The sequence below is a fragment of the Colletotrichum truncatum genome, assembly GCF_014235925.2.
Source record: "Colletotrichum truncatum strain CMES1059 chromosome Unknown Contig_0008, whole genome shotgun sequence".
Taxonomy (NCBI): Eukaryota; Fungi; Ascomycota; class Sordariomycetes; order Glomerellales; family Glomerellaceae; genus Colletotrichum; species Colletotrichum truncatum.
The window spans coordinates 1,307,420-1,334,229 of NW_027222405.1; the positions used below are offsets into that span (position 1 = coordinate 1,307,420).

General features: G+C 51.8%; 10 protein-coding genes across 10 annotated transcripts; 3 read left to right on the top strand and 7 right to left on the bottom strand.

The window, feature by feature from the left end:
• Positions 1 to 262: 262 nt before the first annotated feature.
• CTRU02_211855 (uncharacterized protein) lies at positions 263 to 1,285 on the bottom strand (the record flags this gene model as incomplete). The annotated part of the gene is made up of 1 exon (XM_036725507.1): positions 263 to 1,285. One exon carries the CDS (start codon positions 1,283 to 1,285, stop codon positions 263 to 265), a length of 1,023 nt encoding a protein of 340 aa, XP_036582712.1.
• Positions 1,286 to 2,070: 785 nt separating this feature from the next.
• CTRU02_211856 (kinesin family protein) lies at positions 2,071 to 5,625 on the bottom strand (the record flags this gene model as incomplete). Its single annotated transcript, XM_036725508.2, has 6 exons — positions 2,071 to 2,118; positions 2,175 to 3,847; positions 3,894 to 4,782; positions 4,830 to 5,281; positions 5,322 to 5,456; positions 5,520 to 5,625. 6 exons carry the CDS (start codon positions 5,623 to 5,625, stop codon positions 2,071 to 2,073), a joined length of 3,303 nt encoding a protein of 1,100 aa, XP_036582713.2.
• Positions 5,626 to 6,814: 1,189 nt separating this feature from the next.
• On the top strand, positions 6,815 to 7,848 carry CTRU02_211857 (acyltransferase-like protein; the record flags this gene model as incomplete). The annotated part of the gene is made up of 2 exons (XM_036725509.1): positions 6,815 to 6,845; positions 6,899 to 7,848. The coding sequence occupies 2 exons, from the start codon at positions 6,815 to 6,817 to the stop codon at positions 7,846 to 7,848; spliced, it is 981 nt and encodes a 326-aa protein (XP_036582714.1).
• A 940-nt stretch (positions 7,849 to 8,788) lies between these two features.
• On the bottom strand, positions 8,789 to 10,655 carry CTRU02_211858 (dihydroxy-acid dehydratase, mitochondrial 1; the record flags this gene model as incomplete). The annotated part of the gene is made up of 2 exons (XM_036725510.1): positions 8,789 to 10,520; positions 10,579 to 10,655. The coding sequence occupies 2 exons, from the start codon at positions 10,653 to 10,655 to the stop codon at positions 8,789 to 8,791; spliced, it is 1,809 nt and encodes a 602-aa protein (XP_036582715.1).
• Positions 10,656 to 11,539: 884 nt separating this feature from the next.
• On the bottom strand, positions 11,540 to 12,522 carry CTRU02_211859 (ATP-dependent clp protease proteolytic subunit; the record flags this gene model as incomplete). The annotated part of the gene is made up of 5 exons (XM_070205730.1): positions 11,540 to 11,976; positions 12,031 to 12,178; positions 12,224 to 12,249; positions 12,304 to 12,322; positions 12,376 to 12,522. 5 exons carry the CDS (start codon positions 12,520 to 12,522, stop codon positions 11,540 to 11,542), a joined length of 777 nt encoding a protein of 258 aa, XP_070060543.1.
• Positions 12,523 to 12,885: 363 nt separating this feature from the next.
• On the top strand, positions 12,886 to 14,191 carry CTRU02_211860 (esterase-like protein; the record flags this gene model as incomplete). Its single annotated transcript, XM_036725512.1, has 2 exons — positions 12,886 to 13,219; positions 13,275 to 14,191. 2 exons carry the CDS (start codon positions 12,886 to 12,888, stop codon positions 14,189 to 14,191), a joined length of 1,251 nt encoding a protein of 416 aa, XP_036582717.1.
• Positions 14,192 to 14,341: 150 nt separating this feature from the next.
• CTRU02_211861 (uncharacterized protein) lies at positions 14,342 to 15,332 on the bottom strand (the record flags this gene model as incomplete). Its single annotated transcript, XM_036725513.1, has 2 exons — positions 14,342 to 14,688; positions 14,753 to 15,332. The coding sequence occupies 2 exons, from the start codon at positions 15,330 to 15,332 to the stop codon at positions 14,342 to 14,344; spliced, it is 927 nt and encodes a 308-aa protein (XP_036582718.1).
• Positions 15,333 to 17,176: 1,844 nt separating this feature from the next.
• Positions 17,177 to 20,290, bottom strand: CTRU02_211862 (tat pathway signal sequence; the record flags this gene model as incomplete). Its single annotated transcript, XM_036725514.1, has 5 exons — positions 17,177 to 17,691; positions 17,738 to 18,072; positions 18,122 to 18,441; positions 18,492 to 20,029; positions 20,083 to 20,290. 5 exons carry the CDS (start codon positions 20,288 to 20,290, stop codon positions 17,177 to 17,179), a joined length of 2,916 nt encoding a protein of 971 aa, XP_036582719.1.
• Positions 20,291 to 21,153: 863 nt separating this feature from the next.
• Positions 21,154 to 21,258, top strand: CTRU02_211863 (uncharacterized protein; the record flags this gene model as incomplete). The annotated part of the gene is made up of 1 exon (XM_070205731.1): positions 21,154 to 21,258. One exon carries the CDS (start codon positions 21,154 to 21,156, stop codon positions 21,256 to 21,258), a length of 105 nt encoding a protein of 34 aa, XP_070060544.1.
• A 1,234-nt stretch (positions 21,259 to 22,492) lies between these two features.
• On the bottom strand, positions 22,493 to 24,191 carry CTRU02_211864 (uncharacterized protein; the record flags this gene model as incomplete). Its single annotated transcript, XM_036725515.1, has 2 exons — positions 22,493 to 23,992; positions 24,090 to 24,191. 2 exons carry the CDS (start codon positions 24,189 to 24,191, stop codon positions 22,493 to 22,495), a joined length of 1,602 nt encoding a protein of 533 aa, XP_036582720.1.
• Positions 24,192 to 26,810: the final 2,619 nt, after the last annotated feature.

A 26,810-nucleotide genomic window follows, 5' to 3' on the forward strand; every position in this document is an offset into this window, starting at 1 on the left:
AAACCATCCCTCAGATTGTTGGCGGCACAGTCCGAGCATCCGCTAATCTCCAACCTCGTAACATCAATATGCCGTATAAAATCAAATATGCCAGGCCATGCTTGGTCTCTCTACCGTCGACACTTTTGACAGGGTATCGTCTAACAATGCATGCAGAACTGATCAAAAAGAAAAGAAAAACAAAAAAAAAAAAAAACCTCCCAAAAGCAACAAGCCCTCGGTGAACCCCCATCCAAGACACATACACACACACATACGCACGCTAAACAGCCTCCCAATCCATAGCTTCAACCATGAAATCAAACTCGTCCTCCTCAATCTCCATCTCCTTCCCGAAATCATACCCACCCATCTCACCCGCCTTCACCCCCGAATCCTCCGCAACCCGCCGCTCGGCAATAGCGTACCCGGCGTCAAACCCGGCAAACACGTGCATGAAAATCCTGTCAAGGTCGTAGCTCTCCAGCGGAGCCGTCCCGTCCCGCTCCCTCCTCCTGCCCGTCTCCTCCTTCTTCGCGCCAGACGCTTCCTCGGCATACTTCCACCGGTTCCGCAGCTCCTTCGCGCGGGACAGGTGGAACAGCACTTCCCCCGACCCCAGCGCCTCGCGTAACGGATTATCCTCCCTTTGCAGCACGGCGAGCACGTTTTCGTGGTACGTATGCGTAGAATACCCTGCTGCCCCATTCCTCGCAGCAGGCGGCATCCACCGCTCGCTCGCGTCCCGGGGGACGGTGGCCCCAAAGACGCCCAGAAGATGCACCAATGCGCGCTCGAGAAGCATGTAGTATTCGTAAAAGTCGAGCTTGAACATCAGCTCCGCCTCCTGCGCGTTCGTCTCTCCCCCGAACAGCGGGTCTCCCGGCTTCGCTATTGCCAGGTGGTATCCGTGGGAGAGATACGGGAGTTTCCACTTCAGCCGGCGGACGATCTGTATGTATCTTTTGAATTCTTGCTGGGACGAGGGGGGCGGCTTGGTTCCGTTGGTTGCAGCGGCACTCGGGTTCGGGGTGACTGAGCGGGGAGTGTTCGAGGCGGGAGTAGGTGTCGGAGGAGGAGGAGGAGGAGGAGAAGGATTGGTGTTGGTGTTGGTATTTACAGAGTCGTTGCGGCTGGGTTTCGTTGGGGAAGGGGGCTGCGGCGTCGCAGGGGTTATGACAGACGTCGATGGCGGGTTTGGTCTCGAACGGTAAGATGATGATGATGATGAATTGTAGTAGTTTGATGACTTTCCTCTGGACGCCCAGATCGAGTCGTCCAAGCCCTTGTTCTTTGCGCGCATCATGATCGGTCTCGCGGCAAGGTCGAGTAACGATGTAAGGTTCAATGAACGCTGCTTTCGTTCCGACTGTGTCCTCTCCAAGCTTTGCTATCGCTATTTATTGATACGAAGTCGAATAAAAGGATCAACCGTTGTAGTTGACCAACTGAATCGGTCGGGAGGCTAGAAGTTGGGTTCGAATCTTTGGGAATTGATGATTTAAGGACTTCTCGCTAGGTATGCAGAGTAGAATATCGATCCAACGCCTAATTGATGCTGTTACTGCCTTGTCGGACAATGTGCCCTATCAAAGAAATAAATGCAACCCTCCTTGCCGCCGGTTTCAGGTCTTTGTTGGCCCAATTGTGCAGCCTAGTCGAGCGCAGTTGAAGCTGTTGGAGGTTACAAGGTGGGGGGAGGGGGGGGGATGAAGCCATTGAGGGGAGGCGCAGTTGGAGAGAGCCCTGTAGAAACGCGCCGCAGCTTTACGCGTGGGGCGCGCCGGGATGACGCACCACCGCTACTACTACTCTGTATCTTCCGCCTATGGCTCTGGCTCCTAAGTCTCACATGAGAACCGCCTCAGTTAAGAAGTCACATCACACCAGGTATTCTCTCATTCATCTACACAAAAACATATCCTTTGTACAACGCCCTTGGCTGTATTGAATGTCTCGAAATCGTACTTGTACGTATTTCTATGAAATGTACAACCTCAACAATGCCCCTGTCATCGCAACAAATAACCCAACGCCAATCGCCAATGACACTCATCCAAGAACGCCTCTGTTAGCCAAATGGCTGGCCATTTACACCTTCTTCATCGCCTTGGCGGTGCCAATATGGGTATTATGAACCTATTTCCTGTTAGTTTCTCACATTCATTTCAGCTTCTGTCTCGGACCACACTTACTTTAGTAGCAAAACGCAAACTTGTCAGAGTCTCCTTCAGATGAGTCTCCAACGGGCTAACCATCACAAACATGAGCGTCTTGCTGTTACCTCCAAGCGAGTATTGCAGCAAATGCGTCAGCTTGGAGTTACGATACGGAATGTGCCCGCTTCCCCTGCCGAGAGCCTCAATGACGTCGCCGAGGCACGACAGAGACTTGTTGATGTTCTGTGTCTCCTTCATCCTGTCGCCCTCGGCCTGTGAGTGCTTCAGCCTCTCGGATCCGGCGAGATCCACCAGGTTCAGCGTGCCTTCGCATCGCTCTCCTGTCGCCGAGTTGAAGCCCACGAGCTTGAGGATGAAGACGCTGTGCGAACGCGAAGACCTCTCGTTGGCCTTGGTCGCCGCCACCGATCGGTTCTTCTGGGCCTCGTCGAGCATCATCTCTACTGTGTCGGCCGAGTCCAGACTAACAGACTTGCAGTTGAGGACTGTGGTCTGCTTGCGCACATCGTCATGGCGGATCTCAAGTTTGCGCCCCTCGCGGCTGTTGGGAGTCAGCAAGTCATTCAGCTCCTCGTTGTACACCTCAATGAAGGATCCCTCCATTCTGTACGTCCACGACTTCTCCTTGAGCTTGGTGACGGTTTCGTAAATCATGTGTGTCGCCCGGGGAATCATGCCGTCCTGGGACGACATGGTATGCGTCTTGCCGGAACCCGTTTGGCCGTAGCAGAAGATGCAAACGTTGTATCCATCAAGCGCGCTCTGCACGAGCTGGGAGATCTCGTCAAAGACGTCCTGGTTCTGCGCCCTGGGGTCGAAGACACGATCGAACTCAAAGTTGTAGTTCTTCCTCGTGACCTTGCCGGAGATGCTGTTGACCTCCTCGGGTCCTGCGAGGGCGATTTCTGCCGAGGTCTTGTCATCTGGGAATGCGACTTGTGCAGGCGCACCTTCCGAAGAGCTCAGCACAGGACGCACTCTGCACATAACACGAATGTTGCCCTTGAGCTCTTGGTATTTGTTGAAGAGAATGCGACGCTCCGTCTCTTCCTTGATAAGCTTCTCCTTAGCCACTTCTGCGATCTGTAGGGCCTCCTGCAACCTCGCCTCCATCTGGGTGTACGAGTCTGACTGCGCTTTGCTGTCGGACTGGAGGTAATCGACCTGTCCAGCAAGGGAGTTGATTCTGCCCTGGAGTTGATGATTGGATGATGAGAGCTCCGTGATGGTGGCTTCGAGGCCCTTTTTGAGACTCTGCTCACGGTCCAAGTCGCCCTTGAGCCCTTCAATCACGGCTCTCATCTCCGACACCTCGCGATCCTTCTTTTGCAGGCTGAGGTGAAGGTCCTGTTGCTCGTTTCCAAGCCTCATGCGAAGGTTCTCAACCTCTTTTTCCTGTTTATCACGCTCGTCTTCAAGCATGACCTTGTAATGTCGCTCAAGAGCTTCCAAGGCCTCACTCTGGCTCTTCTCCTGTCGCGATACCTCGTCTCTCAACTCTCTTCGCAGTTCATCCACTTCATGACGGCGCTTGCGGGCTTCATCCTCGAGTTCGTACTTGTGAGTTCGTTTCTCTGTTTCTGATTCGATCGTCAATCGCTGCATCTGTTCTCGCATGCTGTTGAGTTCAGTGTGTAAGTTCTCGTTCCGATCCGCGATCTTATCCCGCTCGGCTTCGAGTTCGGATACTACAACTGTCAGTTCTCGTATCTCATCGCCCAGTGTATAACTCACTTCTCTTCTTGTACATCTCGACTCGCTCGTCCATCAACTCCTTGTCTGAAATCATGCTGTTCATCGAATCCTGCACCTTCTTGAACTGAGAATCAAGCTCGCCTAATCGACCTTCGACGTCCCAAGCTGTGAATTGAGTCAAGTTAGAATCTTTAGTCAAGAACGAGGGCTTATTAGGAGAAGGGGATCTGGCCGGCGATCGCGAAGCCTTGATTGACATGATTGCCTCTTGGAGTTCGTTCATGTCGGCTTTCACTCGCTTAGCGTCTGGCGAAGGTGTGACAGGATCCGTCATGCGGCTGGCCTGTCTCCTTTTCGGTGACAGCTCTGGCGGTATCGCGGCCAGTTTGCGAGAGGGGCGCATAGTAACGTTGTCCATCTGCGTAGTGCTCGCCGCAGTTGTCATGGAACTATTGCTGCTCTCTTGGCTGAAAACCACTTGATCTTCATCTTGAGTGTAGTCCGTAAAGATGTCGTCCTTGATGGACAGCACACCAAACCGGCTACTGAGAGACACTTCTCTTTGCGACGACTGAACCTGGGGTGCTGAAGGAACAGGTTTGGTCTTGAAGGGCGAAAAATCAAAAGAGCGTTGAAAATTCAGTCGCGGGGGTTGTCGGGTCGTACCGTGCTGTTGTGCCACTGGTCCATCATAATCGTCTTCCAAACGGTTGCTATGCGCCGTCTTGGGTCTCATTATCGAGTTTGGGTTTCGAGATCGACTTTGTCCCGAGACCGATTGTGCGTGGACAGGGCGGCCACTGGCCAACGAGGACTTTGATCGTTCATGTCTTCCGGGGCCAACGCTGGCCGAAAAATTGCTATTCGAGTTGTATCGGGAAGTCGCTGAAGTTGAATTTTGACGAGACAGAATGGAAGGATTCTTAAGCTGCAGCAAGTTAGCATTGCACACGACGTGATGGAGCGACGAGAAGCCAGCGGTACAGAAATATAGTCACTTCTGCTGCTGGATTCGTCAGTTTTGCAGTGTTGATTGGCCTCTTGTTGCATGTCCGCATCAATGACAAGTCGGATCCCTCGGCTGGTCTCTGAATTGTCTTGTTGCGAGCCGAACCACAGCTGGAGTCGGCCAGACACGCTGCGGAAGTATGTAGGACCAGCTGGAGGAAATTCCCTCCGAGTTTGAGAAGCTGGACGGTCTGTGACGGACTGATGGCTGTGGTGACCATAGCTGTGGCGATCCCAGTGGAGCGAGAAGGCAAAGAGCAATTTCTGCAAGATCGCAGTTCGCGGAGCAAAGGATACCGCCGTCCGCAAAAAGCGCCAGGCAGCGTGGCAAAAGTGAAGACAGATCCATCGTGTGACACGTAAGATGTCGATATGCGGGATGATGCTCGAGGACTCCATCGGGGATGACGAACTTTGAGGTCTGGGAACGAGGCGTGAAGGGCAAAACAGACAAAGAACCTACCGAAGCGAGCGTCTGTCCTCTGATGGAACCTGCTCTGGCGATGCTAGAAGTTCCTGCCGCAGAGTTCTTGGTCGGGTATTCGCCTGCCCTCTCGGCGAGGGTCTTTCCGCGCTTCGGGTCTGAAATCTGCGCTGCAGGCAAACAAAGTCAGCGGCTGCCGTCGTGATTCTGTAGCTCGCTCCTGGAAGACCAACCTGGTTGTGGGACGTGGCGCTTCAGTTCGGTCAATGAGCCGACTTTGGCCGTCGGCGGCGGAATCATTGACGATTGTGCGCGGGAGTTGTTTTGCGCATCAGTCATTTCCGAGAGGCCGAAGCCAGAAGATGCGGCGCCCGGTCGGGGGAGGTTACTTCGAGGGTGTATGACGGACGTTCGAAACTATTCAGGGCGTCAGTCAGTGACGATTCACGACGTCAAGCAGGAGCTCCGGTCGAGGGCTGCTCAGAGACGCACCGTATTCTCTGTGGTGTCCATGTTGAGGATGCTATCAACGCGACGGGTAATAACAGGAACTATGATGCAAGATACGAGGAGCAGCGCTCCGGATCTGGACGCGGAAGGAGACGACGTTGTGAAGATGTAGTAGGCATACAACGACAAATCGCAAAAAGCCCACAGCTATGATTGAATATGGGGAGGGGTGTGGGTGCACGAGCTGTGTCGGATTTGTTTGCTGGGCTGCCCGATTGGGATGCGTGGAGGCGCATCACAAAGTGTGAGTGTTTACATATAATTGTGCAGTCTGGGTACCGGGGCAACGAGGTTGTGCAGGTGCATATCCACTTTACCCATTAAAACCATTCAGCGGTTAATGTCACTGGAGCTTAGCTAAGATTGCTTATCTAAGTGAGCTTACATAAAAGGCGAAGCGATAATTCCATGCCTCAGGCCAAAGCCCATTTTCTGAGTCCAGTGTCTACAAAAACATAAAGCGGGGCATCATTCCAAATAAAGAAAGCGGTCACTTGGGCGGTCAGACGTGACACATGCGCCGCCAGACCAACCCACCAACCCACCCACTCTCTATTGCCCTACCGCCAGGTCGAGGCACCACCGCAAAGTGTGGCCTCTTTCACATGCCATAAGCATCCGGGCCACACCATGACGTTGGGAAGCTCATTCGCTAGGTCGCACCTGAGATTTGTGTCTTGAACGCCCCCCCAAAAAAAGAAGAATCAAAGCAAACCAGGTCCCAACTTTCCGCGCAGAGGCACGCGGTAACACAGTTGTTGTCTCTCAAGCCTCAGTAATTTTTGCCATTACTCTTCAGCTGCTTGTCAACGACACACGTCTTTCACCAGGATCTTCGAGCTCCTTTCCCTCGGCAGGGAATCCCTCACAAACGAATCCGACCACCACATTTGCGCTAGAGCTCATGTCGCGTTGATATCCTCCGAAGCTACCGCTACCTCCGCCGATCCCTCCCGACTTACACGATCTTCAGCCCAATCCAGCCCAATATACTTATCCTCGAATTAAACCCGCAGCCATGGAGAAGTTTAGCCAGTTCCGTGACAAAGGTGACCCCATCAAACATCATCTCTACCGAATTTCGTCTAACATCTCTTCATAGGCTCCGGCATCTCGCCCTTCATCCCCGTCAAGACGCCCCTCTCCCCCGTGTCCTCCGTCTTCCACGCCTTCCTCTTCTTCATCCGACTCCCCATCTTCCTCACCTATGTCGCCACCTACTTTCTCCTTCTACAATACCTCCCATTCCCCGTGGCTGTCCGCAAAGTGCTCCTCTGGGGCATGATGGGCATCCCGGGGATATGGTGGGTCGACTTGCAACTTGATGGCGTCCGGCGTGGTACCCTCGCCGAGCAGCCGCCCCAACGCTTCCCGCATCCGGGCTCCGTCATCGCCGCCAACTTCACCTCGCCCATCGACGCAATCTACCTCGCCGCCATCTTCGACCCAATCTTCACGGCATCTTACCCAAATACCCGTCAAGTCGAGCGAATTTCCCTCCTCAGCGCCGTCCTCTACGCCCTCTCCCCCGTGCGCTTCGCCCCGCGCCAGGGTGCCAAGCTCACTGACCTCGCGGCCCTGCTCGAAAAGTACCCCGACCGCGTCATCGCCGTGTTCCCCGAGGGTGGTACCACCAACGGCAAGGGCGTCCTGCCTTTCACCCCAAGTCTCCTCGCTGCGAAGCCCGACGTTCACATCTTCCCCGTCAGCATCAGATATACCCCCGCCGACGTCACCACCCCGGTTCCCGGCCGCTGGTTCAAGTTCCTCTGGGACCTGCTGTCCCGCCCCACGACCTGCATCCGTGTCCGTGTTGCTGAGAGCATCCTCAACTCGTCTGCCGCCCAAACCAACGGAGTGTCTTCCTCCACCGATAGCGGCTCTGCGCAAAGGAGGATGGGCGGCGAGCCGTCGTCGTTCTCGACAGAGGAGCAGCGCGTGCTGGACAAGGTAGGCGAGGCGCTGGCCAGACTTTGCCGTAATAAGCGTGTCGGCCTCACTTTGCGGGATAAGGCCGCGTTTGTCGACGCCTGGAACGGCCGGAAGAAGTGAAACTGGGGAGTATGTGGTACACCAGGAGTGTTTGAGCGTGGATGGATGTAATTGGAACGAGAGTCACGAGAGTTTGCGAGTGACAGACGACCTGGGAGGCTGAACTACTTTCATGTTTTTCGCAAAGTGTTGCATAGCTAGGAGCTAGGGGGTTCGCCTTGATGCGCCGCGTTTCAACTCGACGACGGTAGGCAAGGAAAGATGGGAAAAGCAGCGCATGAGCGGCATCTCTTTTTTTTGGTTACAGACGCCCGCTGTATAATGTGTACTTTTTTTTTTTTAACCTATTTTTCTTTTTTCCTTTTTTTCCTTTTCAAGGGATGACATCCAGATACCACGATTCCTGTCGGGAAAAGACATCAATCAAAACAGATGACTGTACAAAACACAAAAGCGAAGTTGTGATGATGCAGAAAAAAGGTATTCCGGAACGGGGAATTGAACCCCGAGCCTGACGGAGCCCTCGTATGAGAGCGTCAAATGTTGACCATTACACCATTCCGGATGTGTTGTTGTTGTGGAGGCAGTCGCAAAGCGCCATTGTCAAGCCCCAATGCTAGAAATTGTGGAGATGGCAGACAACACCTCAGGGTAGGTACTGTACGTTTCTTCCAAAGATGATAAAAAAAAATGTTCTATCAGTCACGAACTTCTTTTTTTTGCCCATATACTACGTAGCATATGTACCGTGAAAAGAGAGCCAAGAGTGACCATTAAACAAAACTCCGATTTTGGACTACCTTTTTGTTTTCCGAAAAGCCGTACAAGAAGATGGTATAACAGTGGCAAGTAGAAAAACTCTAGAAAACAAGAAAAAAGAAAAACGTTTAATTGCCTTGCCTTCCGCCAGCCCCCGAAGAAAGAAAAAAAAAAGCCCAAAATAATAGAGAACCCTCAATATTGCCTCCTCTTTTTTGTTGCCTTCCCTTTTTTCTTTTTTTTACAACGGGCCGTCAGTAACGCAGCCGGAGCTGGCGTCGCTCACGAGAGAAGAGTACTTCTTCAAGGTACCCTTGGTGTACTTGGGAGGGGGGGCCTTCCACTCGGCTCTTCTCCTGGCCATCTCGGCGTCGGAGACGTTGGTGTCGATGACGCGCTGCTCGGCGTCGATGGTGATGACGTCGCCGTCCTGGACGAGACCGATGGGACCGCCCTCCATGGCCTCGGGGACGATGTGGCCGATCAGGAAACCGTGGGAACCGCCGGAGAAACGGCCGTCGGTGAGCAGGGCGACGTCCTTGCCGAGACCGGCACCCATGATGGCGGAACTAGGCTTCAACATCTCGGGCATGCCGGGGCCGCCCTTGGGGCCCTCGTAGCGGATGATGACGACGGTCTTCTCGCCCTTCTTGATCTCGTTGCGCTCGAGAGCCTCGATGAAGGCGTCCTCCTCGTCGAACACGCGCGCCTTGCCCTCGAAACGCAGACCCTCCTTTCCGGTGATCTTGCCGACGGAGCCGCCGGGCGCGAGCTGGCCGCGCAGGATCTGGATGTGGCCCGTGGGCTTGATGGGGTTGCTGAAGGGACGGATGATGTCCTGCTCGGCGGGGAAGGCCGGCATGTCCTCGACGTTCTGCTTCATCGTCTTACCGGTGACGGTGATGCCGGAGCCGTCGATGAGACCCTCCTTGAGCAGGAACTTGAGCAGACCGGGGGTTCCGCCGATTCTGTGCATGTCGGCCATGACGTACTTTCCGGAGGGCTTCAGGTCGGCAAGGAAGGGAGTGCGGTCGGAGACGGCCTGGAAGTCATCGACGGTCAGCTTGATACCGACGGAGTCGGCGATGGCGAGCAGGTGGAGGACGGCGTTGGTGCTGCCTCCGAGGATGTTGACAACGATCATGGCGTTCTCAAAGGCCTGGCGGGTGAGGATGTCGCGGGGGCGAATGTCCTCCTTGAGAATGTTCTTGATGGCGGCACCGATACCCTCGCACTCGGCCTTCTTGCTGGGGTCCTCGGCGGGGCTGCTGGAGGATCCGGGCATCGTCAGACCGAGGGTCTCGATGGCGGTAGCCATGGTGTTGGCGGTGTACATGCCTCCGCAGGCGCCGCTGCCGGGGCAGGCGTTGCGGATGATGTCGAAGCGCTGCTCCTCGGTGATCTCGCCGGTGATGTACTGTCCGTAAGCCTGGAAGGCGGAGACGATGTCAATGGACTCGCCAGACTTGGTGCAGCCGGGCTTGATGGTACCGCCGTAGACCATGATGGAAGGGCGGTTGACACGGCCCATGGCGATGGCCACACCGGGCATGTTCTTGTCGCAGCCGGGAAGGGAGACGTTGCCGTCGTACCACTGGCCGTTCATGACGGTCTCGATGGAGTCGGCAATAATCTCACGCGACTGGAGCGAGTAGCGCATACCCTTGGTACCCATGGAGATACCGTCAGAGACACCAATGGTGTTGAACTGGTAGGGGATGAGGCCGGCGTCCTTGACGGACTTGCGGACGATGTTGGACAGGTCGAGAAGATGCATATTGCAAGGGTTGCCCTCGTACCAGACGGACGAGATACCAACCTGAGCCTTGTTCATGTCGGCTTCGGTGAGACCAGTGGCGTAGAGCATAGCCTGCGAGGCACCCTGGGACTTGGGCTGGGTGATCTTGGAGGAGACCTTGTTCAGCTGCTCGTCGCTGTTGGCGCGACGGGCGGCGGTGGAGGAGAGGAGGCGACTGCATCATTGATTCTATTAGCCATTGAGGTCATTGACGATGAAGAGAAGAGTCGTACGCATGGCTGCTAGCACCGGAACGTCTCGTCGCAGCTCTGAGAGCTTGTGACTGACGGGAGATGGCTCGGGAGAGCATTGTGTCGAAGGATCACCAGGGGAGCGAGCCTCCCGAGTAGAAGCAAATGCAAAGAAAAAGAGAGGAAGAGAGGAGATTGGTCTGTTCGTGGTGATCAATCGGGTGGAACAATTAATTCATCACCAAATGACTCGCTTCTTTTTTATAGTATAGCAAGTGAGTCACGGAAGAAAGAGAGAAAAAAAAAAATAGTGCGGTGAAGGGGAAGACCTGAGATCACAGGGACAGTCACAGGGACACGGCGCACGTAGTTGAAGATGGTTTTGGGAACCCCCGGAAATATGGGCAATATGGGCGATGTCGGCTGGCAAAAATTCTGGAGCTCCCCGCCAGCTACTCCCCGCATTGAAATAGAATTATGCTGATTGGCTGTTGCAGGTGGCCCCAGGTTCTTGAGGTAAGCCGGCGCCGGTGCAGCTTTGGAGACAGTGGATGAGGTGAGTTCACGGTGAGTGATAAAAAGCAAGGTTTATTACCCAGAAACAGCCTGAAAATTAAGATAATGATATCAATTCGTTGCTGGTTTGAATGTTTTTCTCAAATTTTGATTTCCCCAGTACTTTTTCTCATTTTACAAGCTCATATCAAGCACAATTGAGCTTACCATCATCCATGAGATATCAATGCTACCTTACTGTGTGGAATGTATCTTATGTAATAAGCTCACGTCATGCTTATTCCCGCTAACCCCGGAATGCTTCCGGTCCCGGACCAGCCCCGGTTTTTCCAGGCCGAATCCGCGTTGTGGGTTGCGGCCACCCGGCAACGCATGTACGGCCTCCATAATGCAATCCTGTAATCAATTCCTTTGCTGGTGGATATCTGAACTCATGACGTTATTTGGCTTACTGTCGGGTGGTCTGCTGTAAATGTTTGCGGCTCGTCTATGGCTTGGTCTTCTGCTCCTCTGATGAATCCTTCTCCTTTGCGTCCTTGTCCTCTCTCCGCGTCAAGATCTCATCAATAACTCCAATCTCCTTGGCCTCTTCCGCCGTCAGGTACTTGTCGCGCTCCATCATATCGTTGACCTCCTCCAGGTTGTACTTTTCGTGTCCGAAGGACTTGTTGATGTGACGCTTCATGATCTCGTTGATCTGCTTGCGGATGCGCTGTATTTGATTCGCGTAAATCAGAATATCTGACGCCTGGCCCTGCGTGCCACCAAGAGGCTGATGGATCATGACGGAGCTGTGCGGCAGGGCGTATCTCTTGCCAGCTTCGCCTCCCGTGAGGAGCAGCGCCGCCATCGAAGACGCCGCGCCAAGGCAAACTGTCGAGACTGGTGACTTAATGTATGACATTGTATCGTAGATTGCGAGTCCTGGAATGGTCAGCCATGCCATTTTCCCCGTACATCCCAACAGGAGTGTCCTACCTGACGAAACTGAACCTCCCGGAGAGTTAATGTACATCGTGATCGCTTTGTCGGGACTGTCGGACTCGAGCCACAGCAGCTGGGCAACTATCGATGCGGAAACGGTATCGTCGATCGCGCCATTGAGGCAAACGATTCGTTCCTGGCAACGTTAGCTTTTTGGTGCAAAAGCCAGAAAATTATACCGTTATACCTGAAGCAGCTTTGAGAAGATGTCGTCTAACTGCAATGTCAACGAAACAGCTCAATCGCGCAGCGCATGGCAATACTAACATGACCTCCATCCATTGGACTGATCAGTTAGCTGTTATGCTCAGCAATCGGGAGGAGTCATGCGTTACGAACCGAGACCTCGGTGATGTATGGCAGAGGGATGCTTCCGGTCGGTGGCGCGCTCACTGGTCCGCCAACGGGGAAGTTTGTGAAAGCCCGAACATGTCGCCTAACGGGCGCGGCCCTTAGCGCTCGGAATAGTGTCCGTTGGCAGTTCATGGCGGCGCAAAACGGAAATGCGACGCCAACTGTTGTGTGTTGTTGAAGCTGGAGGGAATGCGAAGCGGCAAACGGCGGCAAGTGGAGGTGACGTTGTGTGGGCGGCAGAACTCCCAGCTACTACACTATTGACCCCTGCATTTGGGGGGCCCCCAAGCTCCGAGCTTCCCACGCGTCTCGCCTAAAAATTGCCCCGAAGCGTGTAAAGCTGTGAACCTCAGGGTCCCTGCTCCCCACGTTTTGCAGAACGTCACTGAGACCATCGACAAGAGACCTCGCAACATTCCTCTTTCGGCGCTGGCAGCCTCGAATTGCGCCCAGTACCCCGACGACCGTTTCCGCTCTATTAGAGGCTACAAAGCGATGAGTCGACGGCTTTTATCTACCCTCGGCGGCCGCCATCACCGCGCGAGCATTGCCCCGGAGACTCTCGATCGAGCTCATCGAAAACAAAACGAGCTGGCCGCCAAGTTCGAGCGCGGGTTAGGTCAGGATGGCGAAGGAAATAGTATTACAATCAACAGGGAGAGAAAGACAGTCAATACGTCAGCTGGCGAGCTGCCCATTTCACCCGTCATGGACCCGGATTTCGCAGAGGTTAGGAAGAGGTGGAAGGGCCCTAAAGAAAAGCCGAACAGAAGCAAGGTAAAGGACTTGAAGGAGAGGGCTCGGAGGAAACTTGCAGAGAACCCATACGGTAAATATATAAAGTACCAGCTCAAAAGACAACAATTGGCTGATCGAATCTACAGCCCATGCTCTTGCGACTCCCATTCGCATGTGCCCCATCACCCGCACAACCCTGCCGTCATATTTCCTCCAGAACTTCAATGCAGTCTCCAATCCTGAAACTGGTGACATATGGATAGTACCAGAGGATATGACCTCGAGCCCATTGGAAGGCTCCAGCCAGAAAGACGGTGCAGACCCGGAACAAGATAATGAACAACAAACTTCTACCCTGGCCAGCCAAGCCGATACACCGGAACCAACAGCCCCCGAGTCGCCCTTCAAAAAACCCATGATTTCTCCCCCCTCAACATACGTTCTCTCCAGGAAACTCCTCCTCAAGAACGCGCCCCAACGAAAGGGGGCTGGACCACACGCAGGCTCCGTTCCTATGCTATTCGCTAGGCGAGATCGCTTCATAAGAGCCACCAATAGTAGAATCGTCTTCCGGTCTGACATGGACGAGTTCGTTCTCGAAAACATGCGCCGCCAAGTCGTCAACGCATTTTTGTATTATGCCAAACTGCATGAAACCGACGGAAGGGACTACCTGAGGCCGTGTCCAACCTGGGACAGCGTCAAGAAGATGCAGAAGCGGGGCTGTCTTCTTTGGATACCCTCGAATGCAGAAGACCAGAAAGGCCCCAGGGCGGTTGGTGGTTACTCTGCCGTGCAACAGTTCGCCGCGTACGATGTCCCCGATGCCAAGTGGGAGAAGAGGCTGCCGGTCCATGATCTCGATTACCTCTTAGGCCCTGACCACATGGCAACTTTGCGCAAGCACGCACTCTTCCAAGCCAACTCTCTGTTGTTGTTAGGGAAACAGAGGTCGATACCTGTGCAGCTCTATCTCTGGAAGTTACAGGGGTATATGGCAGAGTATCCTGAGGATAATACTTTTGTGCCGAAGAATAGTAAAGAAAAGAAGGATCAGTCGTGAGATACCCCATTCAGTTTAATAACAATATTTGCAGCACAAGTTCTACACTCTATATCAAACTTTGATCTAGACCTTGACTCATCACAAAAGCATGAAGAGGATACCAAGTACGAACATGTTCGATTTTCCATTTCCTTTGTCTACCTAGTCTCAAGTCCACAGAGAAATAACCAAGGTAAGCGCCATGCCGGCAGCAATAGATGGGAATGACCAAAGAAGCCTGTTGGACCAGCTTTCAGCTGGTATACCTGGCTCACGGCTGCCCTCCGCAATGTTATTGGCGTGGATACACCGAAACGCGCTGTAGTCTGAGCGATTTCTTCCGTCATCATACTTGTAGGCGAGCAGCATCATGAAAACCTGGTTCATTGCCTCGTCGTAAGTATGTGCGAACCTTGAGTTTGTCGATTCGTGGAGAGGAATGGTATACGATATATATACCGGAATCGACGGTTTCGTCCCGTTGACCGACTTCGCCAATGCTGGTGTCAAATCCGCTAATGTAGATCGTTAGCCTCGTGACTGAGAGGAAATGATCCAGTTCCCAGTAAAATCACTTACTCCACGACCTGTCCCCCAAACCGTCCGTTACGCCTCTGCAGCTTTCAGGTTCGTCCATATCAAAAGCGCCAGTTCGGCATCCTGAGCTCTCTGCTCTTTGTTTCAACTCTCTCAGGCATTGGTCTGATACTACTCCGTTACAGGACCCCTCCTTATCTTCGAGGAGCTTTTTCGCCTGGTCCACACTCCAAGCAGGCCTTCGAAAGATGTGCATACAAACATTATAGTCTGCGCTGGCATTTGTTGAATTCTTCACTTCGAAAGCGTTCTCTGGACCCGTCACTCTGATTTTGGTCGGATTGTTGTTTCCAGCTGTAAGACCGCTCACATTAAACCCACTAACAATGTCGAAGCTCCATCCGTTGCCTTCACCGTACACATTCGGGTCTGGGGGGTTCAGCATTGGCACCGAAACGTCAACGCCATAGAATGGCCAGCTTCCCGTGGCATTTGGTCTCTTCTCCCACTCCGCAAGCTCTTTGTCGCTTCTCTCTCCATTGGGATAAGTGTCCTGGGAGTAGGCGTGTCGGTTAAAGCACAAAGCGAGAAAGAACACAATCAATCTTCTGGGAGGATGCATGCTAAAAACATAGCAGCCTCTCAATCCAAGATTACCAAATCGACTGTGCAAAATAATTAGTTTCAAGAAGAGACTGTGCTTCTACCATGGCGATGATCAAGATGTTGGAAATGCATCCCTCCGATCAACCATTTATAGTCTCTAGCCCAAGAGTCCTGCTGACAAGGTCATGATTCTCAAAATGCGTTGCGGAACAAATGACGTTGAGCCAAGGCTTGAATTTCCAATGCAGTCATGCAGAGGGACCTATGCCCGACACGGAGCAGCTGTTCCAAGACTAAACTTCAATGCCGAGACCAGTTCTTACACAACCTAGATAAGACTATTGAACAAGGACTAGAACTGACCAAGAGTTTTGGTGTATTCCTCTTTTGTTTCTATCGTAACTGAATTCGACCCTTGGCGCATGAAATCTACCCTGTCAGCCTTATATGGCCCCGTTGGCATATGTCACTTTACCCCTGGCAGGTGCAAGATGACCTCATCAACTCTAGGGGAATTGATCAGCCCTGTTCTAGGGCGATTTCCTCCGCAAACATGAGAAAGCCAAGTGTTGTAGTGCAGTTTAAGCCACGTGGGATTTCGCCCGGGGAATTAATACAAGGACGTTTTGCAAGGACACGGCATTCAATTAATGAAGGGCTAGTCAGTGTTTCGAAGGTTGGCGAGCTTGAGATGTCTCTTGCGAGTTGCATTCCAATAACAGCATGCTGGAGGTCTGTATTCCCCAAATCATCTGATTTCCCGCTGCTTCGGATCGCTCTCCCACAGCTCGCCTTTTATTGCACCGTCGGCTAAAGCTGGACTGCTAGGAACATATCTTGACCATCACGGCCGAACAGTCATCGGAAATTCCAAGCCAGCGAAGGCATATGATATGTCGCCAAAATTCAGACCGAAGGGGCTAACGCCGAACCCATACTCTGGTGGGAGATAGGCGCCCAACTCTCAAAAATGCCGAGGTAACAAACTATGGACTCTTGTCAGAGGATACTCGGCATTTTTCAACAAGCCGTCCTTCGATTTGGCAGTTTCTTTTCTCGTAAACCAGTAGCTTTCAGCAGTGAGTAAACGAGAAGCCCATGACACTGTCATACTGTAATAGCCTTCCTGAGAACTGGTAGCCAAACGGAAACTGCATCTGGTACGTCTTCGATAACCTCAGAGTCATATTTGACATAATTGTAGTCCCAATGCGTAAGAGCACCGGGAGACCCCATAGAGATTAAAACATGCTGCTGGCCCTGTCGGTGAAACATCACTTCAGCAGCTGCCTCAAAGCTTCGGCAGCATAAGTTTCTACCAGACGTAATATCATAAATGTGAGTGTGTTTTGTAGGTAGGATACCTCCCGTTAAAGTACGGCGGGCTCAAGACCGAGTGATTCTCCTTTGTTCGACTGGGCGGTTTGCTACCTGACGGGATTCATTGAAATATCTAGATGAAGAACCACAGTCGCCTGGCGTGAAATACTTGACGAAGTACCACTTCCGTGCAGCCAGTTCAGTCTGTCATCGCCGCTCATCTTTAACTCTCAGCTCATTGACCCTTCACCACATTTAACATTACACTAATCATGGGGGATTCTAGGGTTTTGCATAGTCTGTTTTCTGTTGAGTAGAGATCTCTCTGTCTAAGTTAGTCGGCCATTCAACTCAGCTGGCTGAATTATTGCGTATTGATACGCAGAAAAACCAAAGTCGAGAATCATCAACCACGGCTACTCACGGGCTGAGTGCATCTTTCTCGAGATCCAGCAACTGGCACTCATCCTAACTCGCAATTCGTCTCAAAACAATCAACCATAACGCCGTCGAAATCAAACTCAACCCCTCGAAAGCAAATCAGATCTCGAACCCCTTCACCAAGCTTCCAGTGACTCTATCGTCAGCCGGTTCGACCTTGATTGCTTGAAGCTTGTCATCAAATCCATGTCCGTTTTCTTCATCGTCATCTTCATCCTCTGCTTTGATGATGTCGTCTTCGTTGTCCTCTTCATCCTCACAGTCCTCTAACTCAATATGAGGAAGGCGTACGTAAACGGACTGCCATTGACGTCTCCAGTCAGTGATGACATTTCCGATCTGGGACCTGGTTTCATCGCTCATAGTCTGCAACGCAGTGTGCTTGGCCTCCTTTTTGCTAAGACGACCGGCCACTCGTAACATCTCGTCTCGAATCAGAGCCCCACAACCTGTCTTTGGATGAGACCAGAGGCTCCCTACATCCTTTGATAGTCGACGGATTTCTTCAACGAGAACACCCTCCAACTCGTTGCGACCTTTCTCTAACATATCCAAGCCGATCTCGTCTGTGAATTTGTTGACTTCGCTTATTTGCTTTTTCATGGAACCGCTGCCTATGACAATGTAAGCATGATCCTGCTCAATTCCGCAGTGACTTACCCTTGTGGTTCAACGCAGCCCGGAAGCCCGGCTTCATTTCATTGGTAAAGAGTTGATAAAGTATCTCTTTCTTAAGTCTCGAGGCGATCTGGAATGCGGCGATGCGACCACGAACTTCGGAAATGTACTTTCCGAATAGATGATCGAGCTTGTATGCATTGCTTTTCAGTAGTTCTAGGAAGGGCTCGGGAAGCGTTTGATCCTCGCATATCTGGGTGATCCAGTTTCTGAAGGCATTGAGCCCTGCAGCTTGAATTCTTGATCTGAATTCGGGAACTCTCCGCGTGAATTGATCTCTCCATCTACTGCCATGTCCTCTCCAGAAGGCATTTTGTCTGGGTCATAGTTAGCTTTAGAACCGCAGTGCTGATGTGAGAAACTTACATGCCCTCCATCCAATGGATTTGGGACTTAGACCTTCCGTTTCTCGCCGGCCGTTGGAAGATGCCTCCATTTCTTCTGATGCAGGCCCTGTAGGTAGCCCAATGAGTTGGACTATGTTTCTCCTCATTGAAAGTACTGCCTTGGGGGTTCTTTGATTTCCAGCCGGAAACTTCGCGAAGAAGGTTAGTAAAGGACTTTTGGATCTCGTGACCATTCTTGGAATTCTTGCTGAGCTTTGCCTTGACCAAAGTGTAGTCACGCAAAGGCTTTAGGCTTTTCAGGTTGCTTTGGAGCCTAGTACGAACTTTTGTATTGACGCTCTATTGAGACAGTCAGCATACTTTCAATATACGTGGAATTATGAACTTACTGTTCCCACTTGCTTGGTTGAAGAAAGTATGGTCTTATTCACTATGGAGCTTTCGGCGCCTGTTAATTTCGGAAGACTTTGAGCATCATTCTGGATCCATCCGTCAGCTGCATCAAGCAGAACTTGAATATGATGGATATCACTGTCTACCCATTCCTCCCTTTGAGGAAGAGAGACATAGTTTAGCCATTTTTTCAAGTCTGGGATTCCAGTTGACTGTCGATCTCTGAAGCCCATCGAGTTTTCTGACGTTGTGTGCTTTCTGAGATCTTGGTAAGCTTTGCTGCTCACCGGAAATACTGCTGGCAAAGACTCTGCAGTCTCTTTGGCTGCCTTGTTTCTTTTGAAAGTCTCGAAAAGTTTTTCCTCGATGTCTTTCTTTAGTTCAAAGTTGCGCTGCTGAATGCAAAGTTCCCTCAGACGAAACCTGAGATCTGTAGCGGTATGGCTGTGGCCGGCAGGTCCATCTATCTTCTGTCGCTTTGTATTGCCATTCTCAGAAGTGACCTGTCTGTAGGACCAGTTCTGACTAGCATGTTGATCGTAATCATCATCTTCGTCATCTGTTAACTGTTCTTCGTTGCCTTCCAGCCGTTGAAGATTACTGACGATGTCTAAAATCTCCTCTGTGGGAAACTCAGTAGCAGCTGATGTGATATCGATGTCGTCAATTTTTGTGACCGCAATACAAAGCGCGTCACGTTTCAGCATATCATCCATGTCTAGATCATTAATATCATGATCCGATAGAATCAAGTCTGCGGCTGCTTTGTTATCAGCCGCTCTTGTCGCCGGTGTCACAATGATTCTTTTATCAAGTCGGTAGTAGTAGTTGCGGGCCACCTGTGCGCGAGACTCGAGAGCATCCATCACACCTGGAAGGTCGACTATCTTGACTCCGTTACGAAGGACCTCGGACTTCAGGAAGATCTCGACCTGTTCAACCAAAGGCCAGTATTTCTTTTTGTCGGCCTGAGTGCTGTGACCCTTGACTTTCGTGCTGTCGACGTAAGGTCTCAGCATTGCAAGAAATTCGTCTTGACTCATAGCAGTCACATTTTTCCAAGTTTTTTGGCTCTTGTTGCCTTTCCCGCTTCTATAAACTTCTTCATATGCTCCCTTGGATTCCTTGATAATTCTCGCTGGTGAGTAATTTCTGATTTGCTCTTGAGAGAGGCCCGACCAGTTTTCGATGTTTGAAATATGCTGCTTGACTTGGGCCCACCGAAGGTCAAAGTCTGGGTCACGTTCATCTCCTCGTGCTTTTTTAGATTCTGCCAGGTCCGCCATTTCTTCTTTGAGCGCGTCAAGCTCCGTCTCAACGGTCTCCCGACTTTTGAAAGTGATGGATGCCTTAAACTTCTTTCTTTCGTCGTTCCAGCCAAAAATACAGACTGCAGCAGTGCATGCCTCGGATTGGCTGGTAGGTACAATATTGTATCCCAATAGTGCATTGATCAGGCTGCTTTTCCCCAGTCCAGTCTCTCCGGTAACACCGACGAGAATCTCTCGAGACTTTTGCGCTTCTTGAAGAAAACCTGTAGAGTATGAGCTTTGTGCGCTGGCAGCAGGCAGACATGATGGCTCTTACCTAAGTTGTCATTCCAGTCGTTTACGTCTACATGGGACTTCATGACGAGGTCTTTTTGAAGAATTTCTTGGATCCTTCTCAGACTCTCCAAGCCAATGCCTCGGGCTTTTTCTTTTTCTTGAACGCGTTCGCCAATGTCGTTCAGACACTGCTCATTTCCTCCTGCGACGGTGGATAACTGGATCATTGCCACATCTGACGGCGCCATTTTTGCAGTTTTTGGAGTAAGAGGATGTGAGTGGGCAGCTGTAGGTACGACTGTATACAGTTGTGTGAATGTGGAAAGAAGCCGGAGTGTCACTGTGAAATACTCGGTGAATAGTTGGTGTGAAGGAGGAAGAAGCGAGATACCTTATGTTCTGTGTTGGAGATGCTGAAGTGGAAGTAGTAAAAGATGAAGTCAAGGAGGAAAGAAGTTGAAGGCGGAAGTGATGGTCCCAAGAGTGAAAAGTTGAAGATGAAGAATAAGCAAGAAAACCGATCCAATTGAAGGCAAGTATGAGTTAATCTCTCGGGAAGGCGTAAGGAGTCTAACGAGATCCGAAATTTCAGGCGTACTTTCAGGAAGGAGCAACACCTGACGTGTAATCGATAATTCTGTGGGGAAAGAAGTGAAGAATGGAAGTGCGAGTGTGAAGTCGGAGATGACAGGCTTGGACGCGCGTCATCAAAGAGTCAAGGAAGATGTAAAGGGAAGTGATGCTGATTTGAAGTGTGAGACCAGAAGTCGAAGAAGTGTAAGTTGTAGAAGTGAGTAAGTGCCTGAGGGAGTGGAAGTTGTATCGAAGAAGTAAGTTGAGTTAGAAATACCACGTGAACTGGTCCTAAAGCACCCTGCCAGCTCTTAATCAACAAAAAAGGGAAGAAGCAGACTTGTTGAGGGCAAATACGTCCACAAGCAAGTAACCTCTTACTCTTCCAAGAACATTAATCGCGCAGAAAGAGCGAACACGCATCAAACAATAAAAACCCTTCACCAAGCTCAAAAGAAAATAGAAACCCCTCCATATAACCACCAAATCTCATATAACACAAAAAAGATACATCACATATCCAGCAAAGGCAAAAGGAATGCGCCGAGGGGGAATCGAACCCCCGGCTCCCCGACGCTGCTTGATGGCAACGGAGAATTTTACCACTAAACCATCGGCGCTGATATCAAAGTGGGAACTGTAGATGACTTCGAATCGGTTGTGGAAGGAATATCTTGGCTTTGCAAGTGCGTGCGTGGGTGTGGGTGTTTGTGTGTGTGTGGATGTTTGTGGGTCCGGGGAGGGGAGCAAGATACCCATCCCCACTCCAACTCACTCCTTGTTCCACCATCAAACACCGTCCTCCTTCAAGTCCATGAGACGTTCGTTGATGTGAGACAAAGTCCATCACAGGTAAATCACGAGGGTAAGCGGAATGGCATGGGTATCAATTATATAAAAATCTCAAGAGGCCTAGCCCTTTTCCTTTCCTATGCACCTTTCTCCTCTCCATTCTCTCCTCTCACTTCTCAGCGCTTCTCCTTCTCTCTCTCTCTCTCAATTCCCTTAGCAAGAACGGCATCAACAGAGTATCTCGGCATAAGAAAGCAACTCGGAAAAAGAACTTGAAACTTCAACGCCCCCCTTTTTGTAGGAAGAGCAGCTCAGAACTAAGGAGACTGGGGCGAGATGGTTAAAAAAGAAAAGAATAAAAAAAGCGCGCAGACGCCAGGCATGGATGATAACCCAGGAATAACTCCCTCCTTCTTCAACAGCTCAGTGACGGAAAAAAAAAACAATGATAATAAGAAAAAGGGACACAGGTATGTGATTGTGGGTGGTTGTGGTTTCGCGAGGTTGTTCAAAAATGATGCAATCTTCTCGAATCAAGACGCTACGATTATACATTTTTATAATCGGATCGACAAATATCATCTGCCTAGTGGTGGAGTGTAGTCACGGCTCTGCCGGCGCCCACTGGGTAATATTCAAATAATCCGCTCTTCTGCTCTCTTTCTCTCTTTCTTCCGTAGTTCAGCGCACTGGAAATATCCCATACACCCTCGGCCGCCGTCGCCACAACCATCACCTCCTAGAATGAAAGTGGCACGCGACCGGAATGGGAATCTATACGCTGACCCAGAAGCTACTGCGGAGAGCTCGTCGATTGGGTGGGCAAGGGTACAAAAGGAAAAAGCTTGAACCGTGGTGCTTCTCTAGTGGTGTCGTCGTCTTCGTAGACGAGTTGGAAATAGTGTGGGTTGATAATATGGTCGATAAATACATGTAACGTTCGGGCCGATGCTGTGAATGGAATTAAGAGAGTCGTAACGTCGTTAAAGGCTCGCCTCGCGGGAGGTGGTGGCGGTGGAGGATATGTCGAGTGGGTTAACGTAGGTACGGGTATATGACAAGATGGAAACGAGACAAGAGACTGGTTACATGACGATGCAGCAGCCGCAGCCTCCGCTCTTCTTCTTCTCGCCGCCCATGGACATGTTGGCCGCCGAGGGTTCGTCGGGCACACGGGTGATGGTTTGCGCCTGGGCGGGCGGCTGGGTAGGCATCATCGGGCTTCGAGGGCTGCGGGGGCTTGGCAGTGGACTGGACTGTGGCTTGTCTGAAAGCTTGGGCATGGTCGAGTAAGATGCGTTCTGCTTGATACTCGGGGACGTGGGGCTCTTGGGGGCCTCGTTACCCTTGAGAGGCCATTCATCGTGCTCCTGCTTCTCTTCTTCTGGCGATCCAGTGCTTGGTCCAGCCTCGGGAGGCTTCAACAGACCTTCGGCAGTCAGAGGACGGAACTCTTTGTCGTAGATGCTACCAAACTTGCCCTCCCGTTCCCATTGCTCTTGCTGTAGTCGTCTTGCTACCGTCGGGAGGAGTTGCTGTTCGGGCGGAAGGCGGGGGTCAGGCTTGTACGTTCCCACCATCCATGGCGGGTCGCCCTCTGGCTTCTTGTTGCCGGGGGATAGGTCTCCAGATCTGGTTGTCGGGCGCGCCGTGATGCTGCTCGTAGAATCCTTGCCGCCCCTGGTTCTTGGTTTGCCAGTGGGCTTGGCTTGGGTCGAAGTCTTCCTGCTCGTAGCCGTGGTCGAGGTGGTGCTAGGTTTTCGAGGAGAGGTATCGGTGACGCTGCGCTTCGCAGGTTGCAAGCTTGGCGTGGCACCAAGAGTATTTGCGCTGCCGCTCCTAGGGCGCGGTTTGGGATACGCAATCGTCTCAAGTTCGTTGGTGCCGCCACTCTGCCTACGTGCCGAGGGTGCGTTTCTCTCAATGTAGTACTCGGGAATGGGGGCTGGGCTGGCTTTTGCAACGGGAATCTTGGAGCCACCCTTCTTCTCACCATTGGACATCCAGTAGTTTCCGTCACCCTCCGTAGCAATCTCCTCGGGCCGTCGCAGGTCCCAAGCGGAGGCCTCAAGGTCTGGCATCTTTTCCAGAGGGGTCCTGTTCTCGGGGGAAACGGACGAGGTCTTCCTGGACCGCGGGCGAGGCATCTCGTCATCGGCAGCAGCGGACGTGGTCCTCTTGGTGCTCCCGTTCAGCTTCTCCTCGCTTCGACCCCTTCGCGGCCTGCTGCTCGCACGCGGCCTTGGCAAAATGATACCGGCGGCCTGGAGCTCCTCGCTCTCGATCCGAGCCAGCTTGTCACGGTGAATCCATTTAGAGTCTTCGACAAGGCCGTTCTGAAGGTCACCTGTGGATCGTTTCTCGGCGACTCCATTCTTTCCCCCAAAGACATCATCAGCGTTGTTCAGTCCCAACTTCGCCGATGTATCGGTGTCGCGGCGGTTCCTCTTTTTGGAGAGGGACAAGTTATCGTTCGAAGCCTTCTTCCGCGGGGGCGGCAGGGGCTCGAAGCCATACTCGTAGAGACTCCCAGAGTTACCATTCTGGGACAGGGGTTTGCCGACGGAGTTCTTATCATGGGAATTCTACAATCAAAACCAACGTCAACCATCTGCATCGTAACCGATATACAACCAGGGATGTCCAATTGCATAATTCACAAGCACTCTTTCAAGAACCTACCTCAGTGTTATCCCAGGAGTTTAGGTTCCCAGTACCATGGCTGCTACTGGGCGGCGTGATGGTGTTGGCTGTCGCTACTGCAGCAGCGGACATGGCAGCCATCGCGTCGTCTGGAGAGCTGGTAGACCAGCAATCTCCAGACAGTCGTATGCGGACGTGGTAGAATTCGTTGGCGTCGGCAGCGGTGTTGACGATTTCGAGATTCAGTTGGTGGCCGGGAGGTGGTACAATGGACGGCGTGCGCGTGGTCTTGGGTAGTGGAAGAAGCGAAAAGGGCGCTGGACAGACGCGGGCGGGAGATTGGAAATTGCGTCGTCGGCCGGTGGTCTAGCGTCGTTACGGTGGGATTTGCGTTGGTGGCTCACCGGGACGGCGGGTTATTAGGAGGCGCTCACAAAGCGGCGCGATGGTGGGAGAAAGGACCCAGGTGCAAAAGGTACACGAAACAATGAGGGTCAGGCGAAGGCCGGTAGGTCGAAACAAAGAAAAAGGCAGATTGACAGCGGTCAAGACGGGATTCCGGTCGGGAAAGGGAACCGGGGACTCGGAGAAGATCAACGAATGAATGTGGCGGTTGGTCGGTTACGCAGTTAGTTGAGGATAGTAGTAGAGTAGTAGAGGCGGGAGAGTAGTAGAAGGGGGTTTAGATTGAATCGAAGAAGGGGACGGAAATGGAGAAAATAGAGAGGGCTCAGCAAGAAGCCATTCGCAGCAGTGGTGACGCTGGGTCGTCTTTGCGTCTGGGTCGTCTTGTCTTCAAGATGGCCGCTTTCTCAACTCAGCGCTCCCACAGTGCCAGTGTCTTGCCGCAGCGCAAAGGAAAGCAGAGCCAACACACAACAGGATGGAAGAGAGACAAGGACAAAGACAACATGGAACTTGGGTGAATGGCAGAGGAAGTGGAGGAGAACGCACAGGCACACTAGTACAGTGCGCGGACAGGGGGGGCAAAGGACGAAAGTGAAGGATGACAAGGAAAGAGAGAGTGGTGGGTTTTGGAGACGATACGTATCTTTTGGGGGCACTTGGCCCCATTTAGATTAGCAGCTCCAACACAAGCATCTGGTTGGTCAAAGCCCTGAGGCCCATTCAGGGCTATGGGGGTCCACATGTGCAAGGCGTGGGATTCCCTCTTTCGGGAAGTCGAGCTCGCTGATAGGAAGAAAATGCGGCGCAGGCAGCAAACAGCGAATAAGAAAGAAGAAGCACCGGGTGGTGTTATGGGGTACGTACCTGGTGAGACATGCCAGTATCTACAAGGCAGGGCATATGAAATTAAGAAAAAAAAAAAATAAATAATTGACTGCGTATGCTGGGTGCATAGCCAGTCAAGCCAGTCAGTCGGAGAGTTACATCTGTTAATCCTCGCACTAATTCAATTTGTGCTTCTATTTTTTCCCTACCCTCTAATCTGGTTTGACTTTATCAGTTGTACTCGCCTCTTCCTCATTGGCCATCTAGCCAAAACAAGCACAGAAAAAAAGAAAAAAAAAAGGTGGAAACGTTGGTTCGGCCGGCATCTCGATGGCGGTGAATGAGGGGAACAGAATGAGAAAGGAGGGGGAACGAGCGGCGGCAGACGGACGATGGAACGAACTTTACGACTTGGACCCAGCCACTGGTATTTGGCACTGTCTGTCTGTGGCTCAATGTCATTGGAGAAAGACATAAGGTTCCCCTCCAATAGCCGCAGGATGTACGACTGCAAGACAACAACTGCAAGACGCAAGACAGCTGCAGCCCATGGAGCCAATGACGGGCCCTTTGGCAAAATGGGACCTTAGTTGCAGACAGCCCTTCACTAGCTGAATACTGTGTAAAAAGCCTCTCGGACCCGTGCAACGGTCCACCTTTGTTCGTCTGTGACGCCGCATTATCTCATGGCTGGACAAAGAAGAAGACGGTAAAAGAAGGGGAACACGCCATTAAAGACGGCAGCGGCGGCGGTAGCATGGCGGCTGATTCAGGGGAGAAAGAGCAAGACAAGAGGGCTTGCTAGCCGCCACTGGTACAAGAAGGTCAAAGACATGGCCTTCTGCAGCATTAGCTACCAGAAGATTGAGAAGGAAAAAAAAAAAAAAAAAAAAAAAAAAGGCCAGACCGGGACGCACGGGAGCCCATCCTCTATTTTTTTTGGTTTGGATTTTTGGTCCTTCTAATAACAAAAGGAAGGATAAGCGAGACAGTGCATCAATTACGCTCGGACGGGGTTCCATTTTCCATCTAGGTTCTCCTCTAACCCGGAGGCAACAGTCCATCGGTGTGGCCACTGATGCTATTCCCAATGGCCCCCAAACGGAGAGGGTGTGGAGGAGAACGGAAGAAGCGAACGGCAAGTTTCCACCACGGAGCCGCAGACGCAGCACGGATAGGTATATGACCACCCGGAAAGAGAAGATGCAGACGGCGGTCAGTATCAGCTTCGGGGATCTTGCTCGTAATTGAGGTGGGGGGGAGAGGAGGAAAGTGGATGAAAGACCGTTGAAGTGTAAGGATGGGTCGGGTTGGTCGAACCCTTTGCGTTCTTTTGAGGTTGAGCGAATCTCGGTGCAATACTACGTACGGATACCAGCTACCAAAAATATAAAAAGAAAATAAAATAAAATGCTTAGCATAAAATGATGGGTGATTTGAAAGACTGGGCGGGCATCGTCGTCACCTGTCAAGATGGCACGCACTATAGGCTGATCGTCCATCTCATTCCAGCCCGACGGTCAGGAC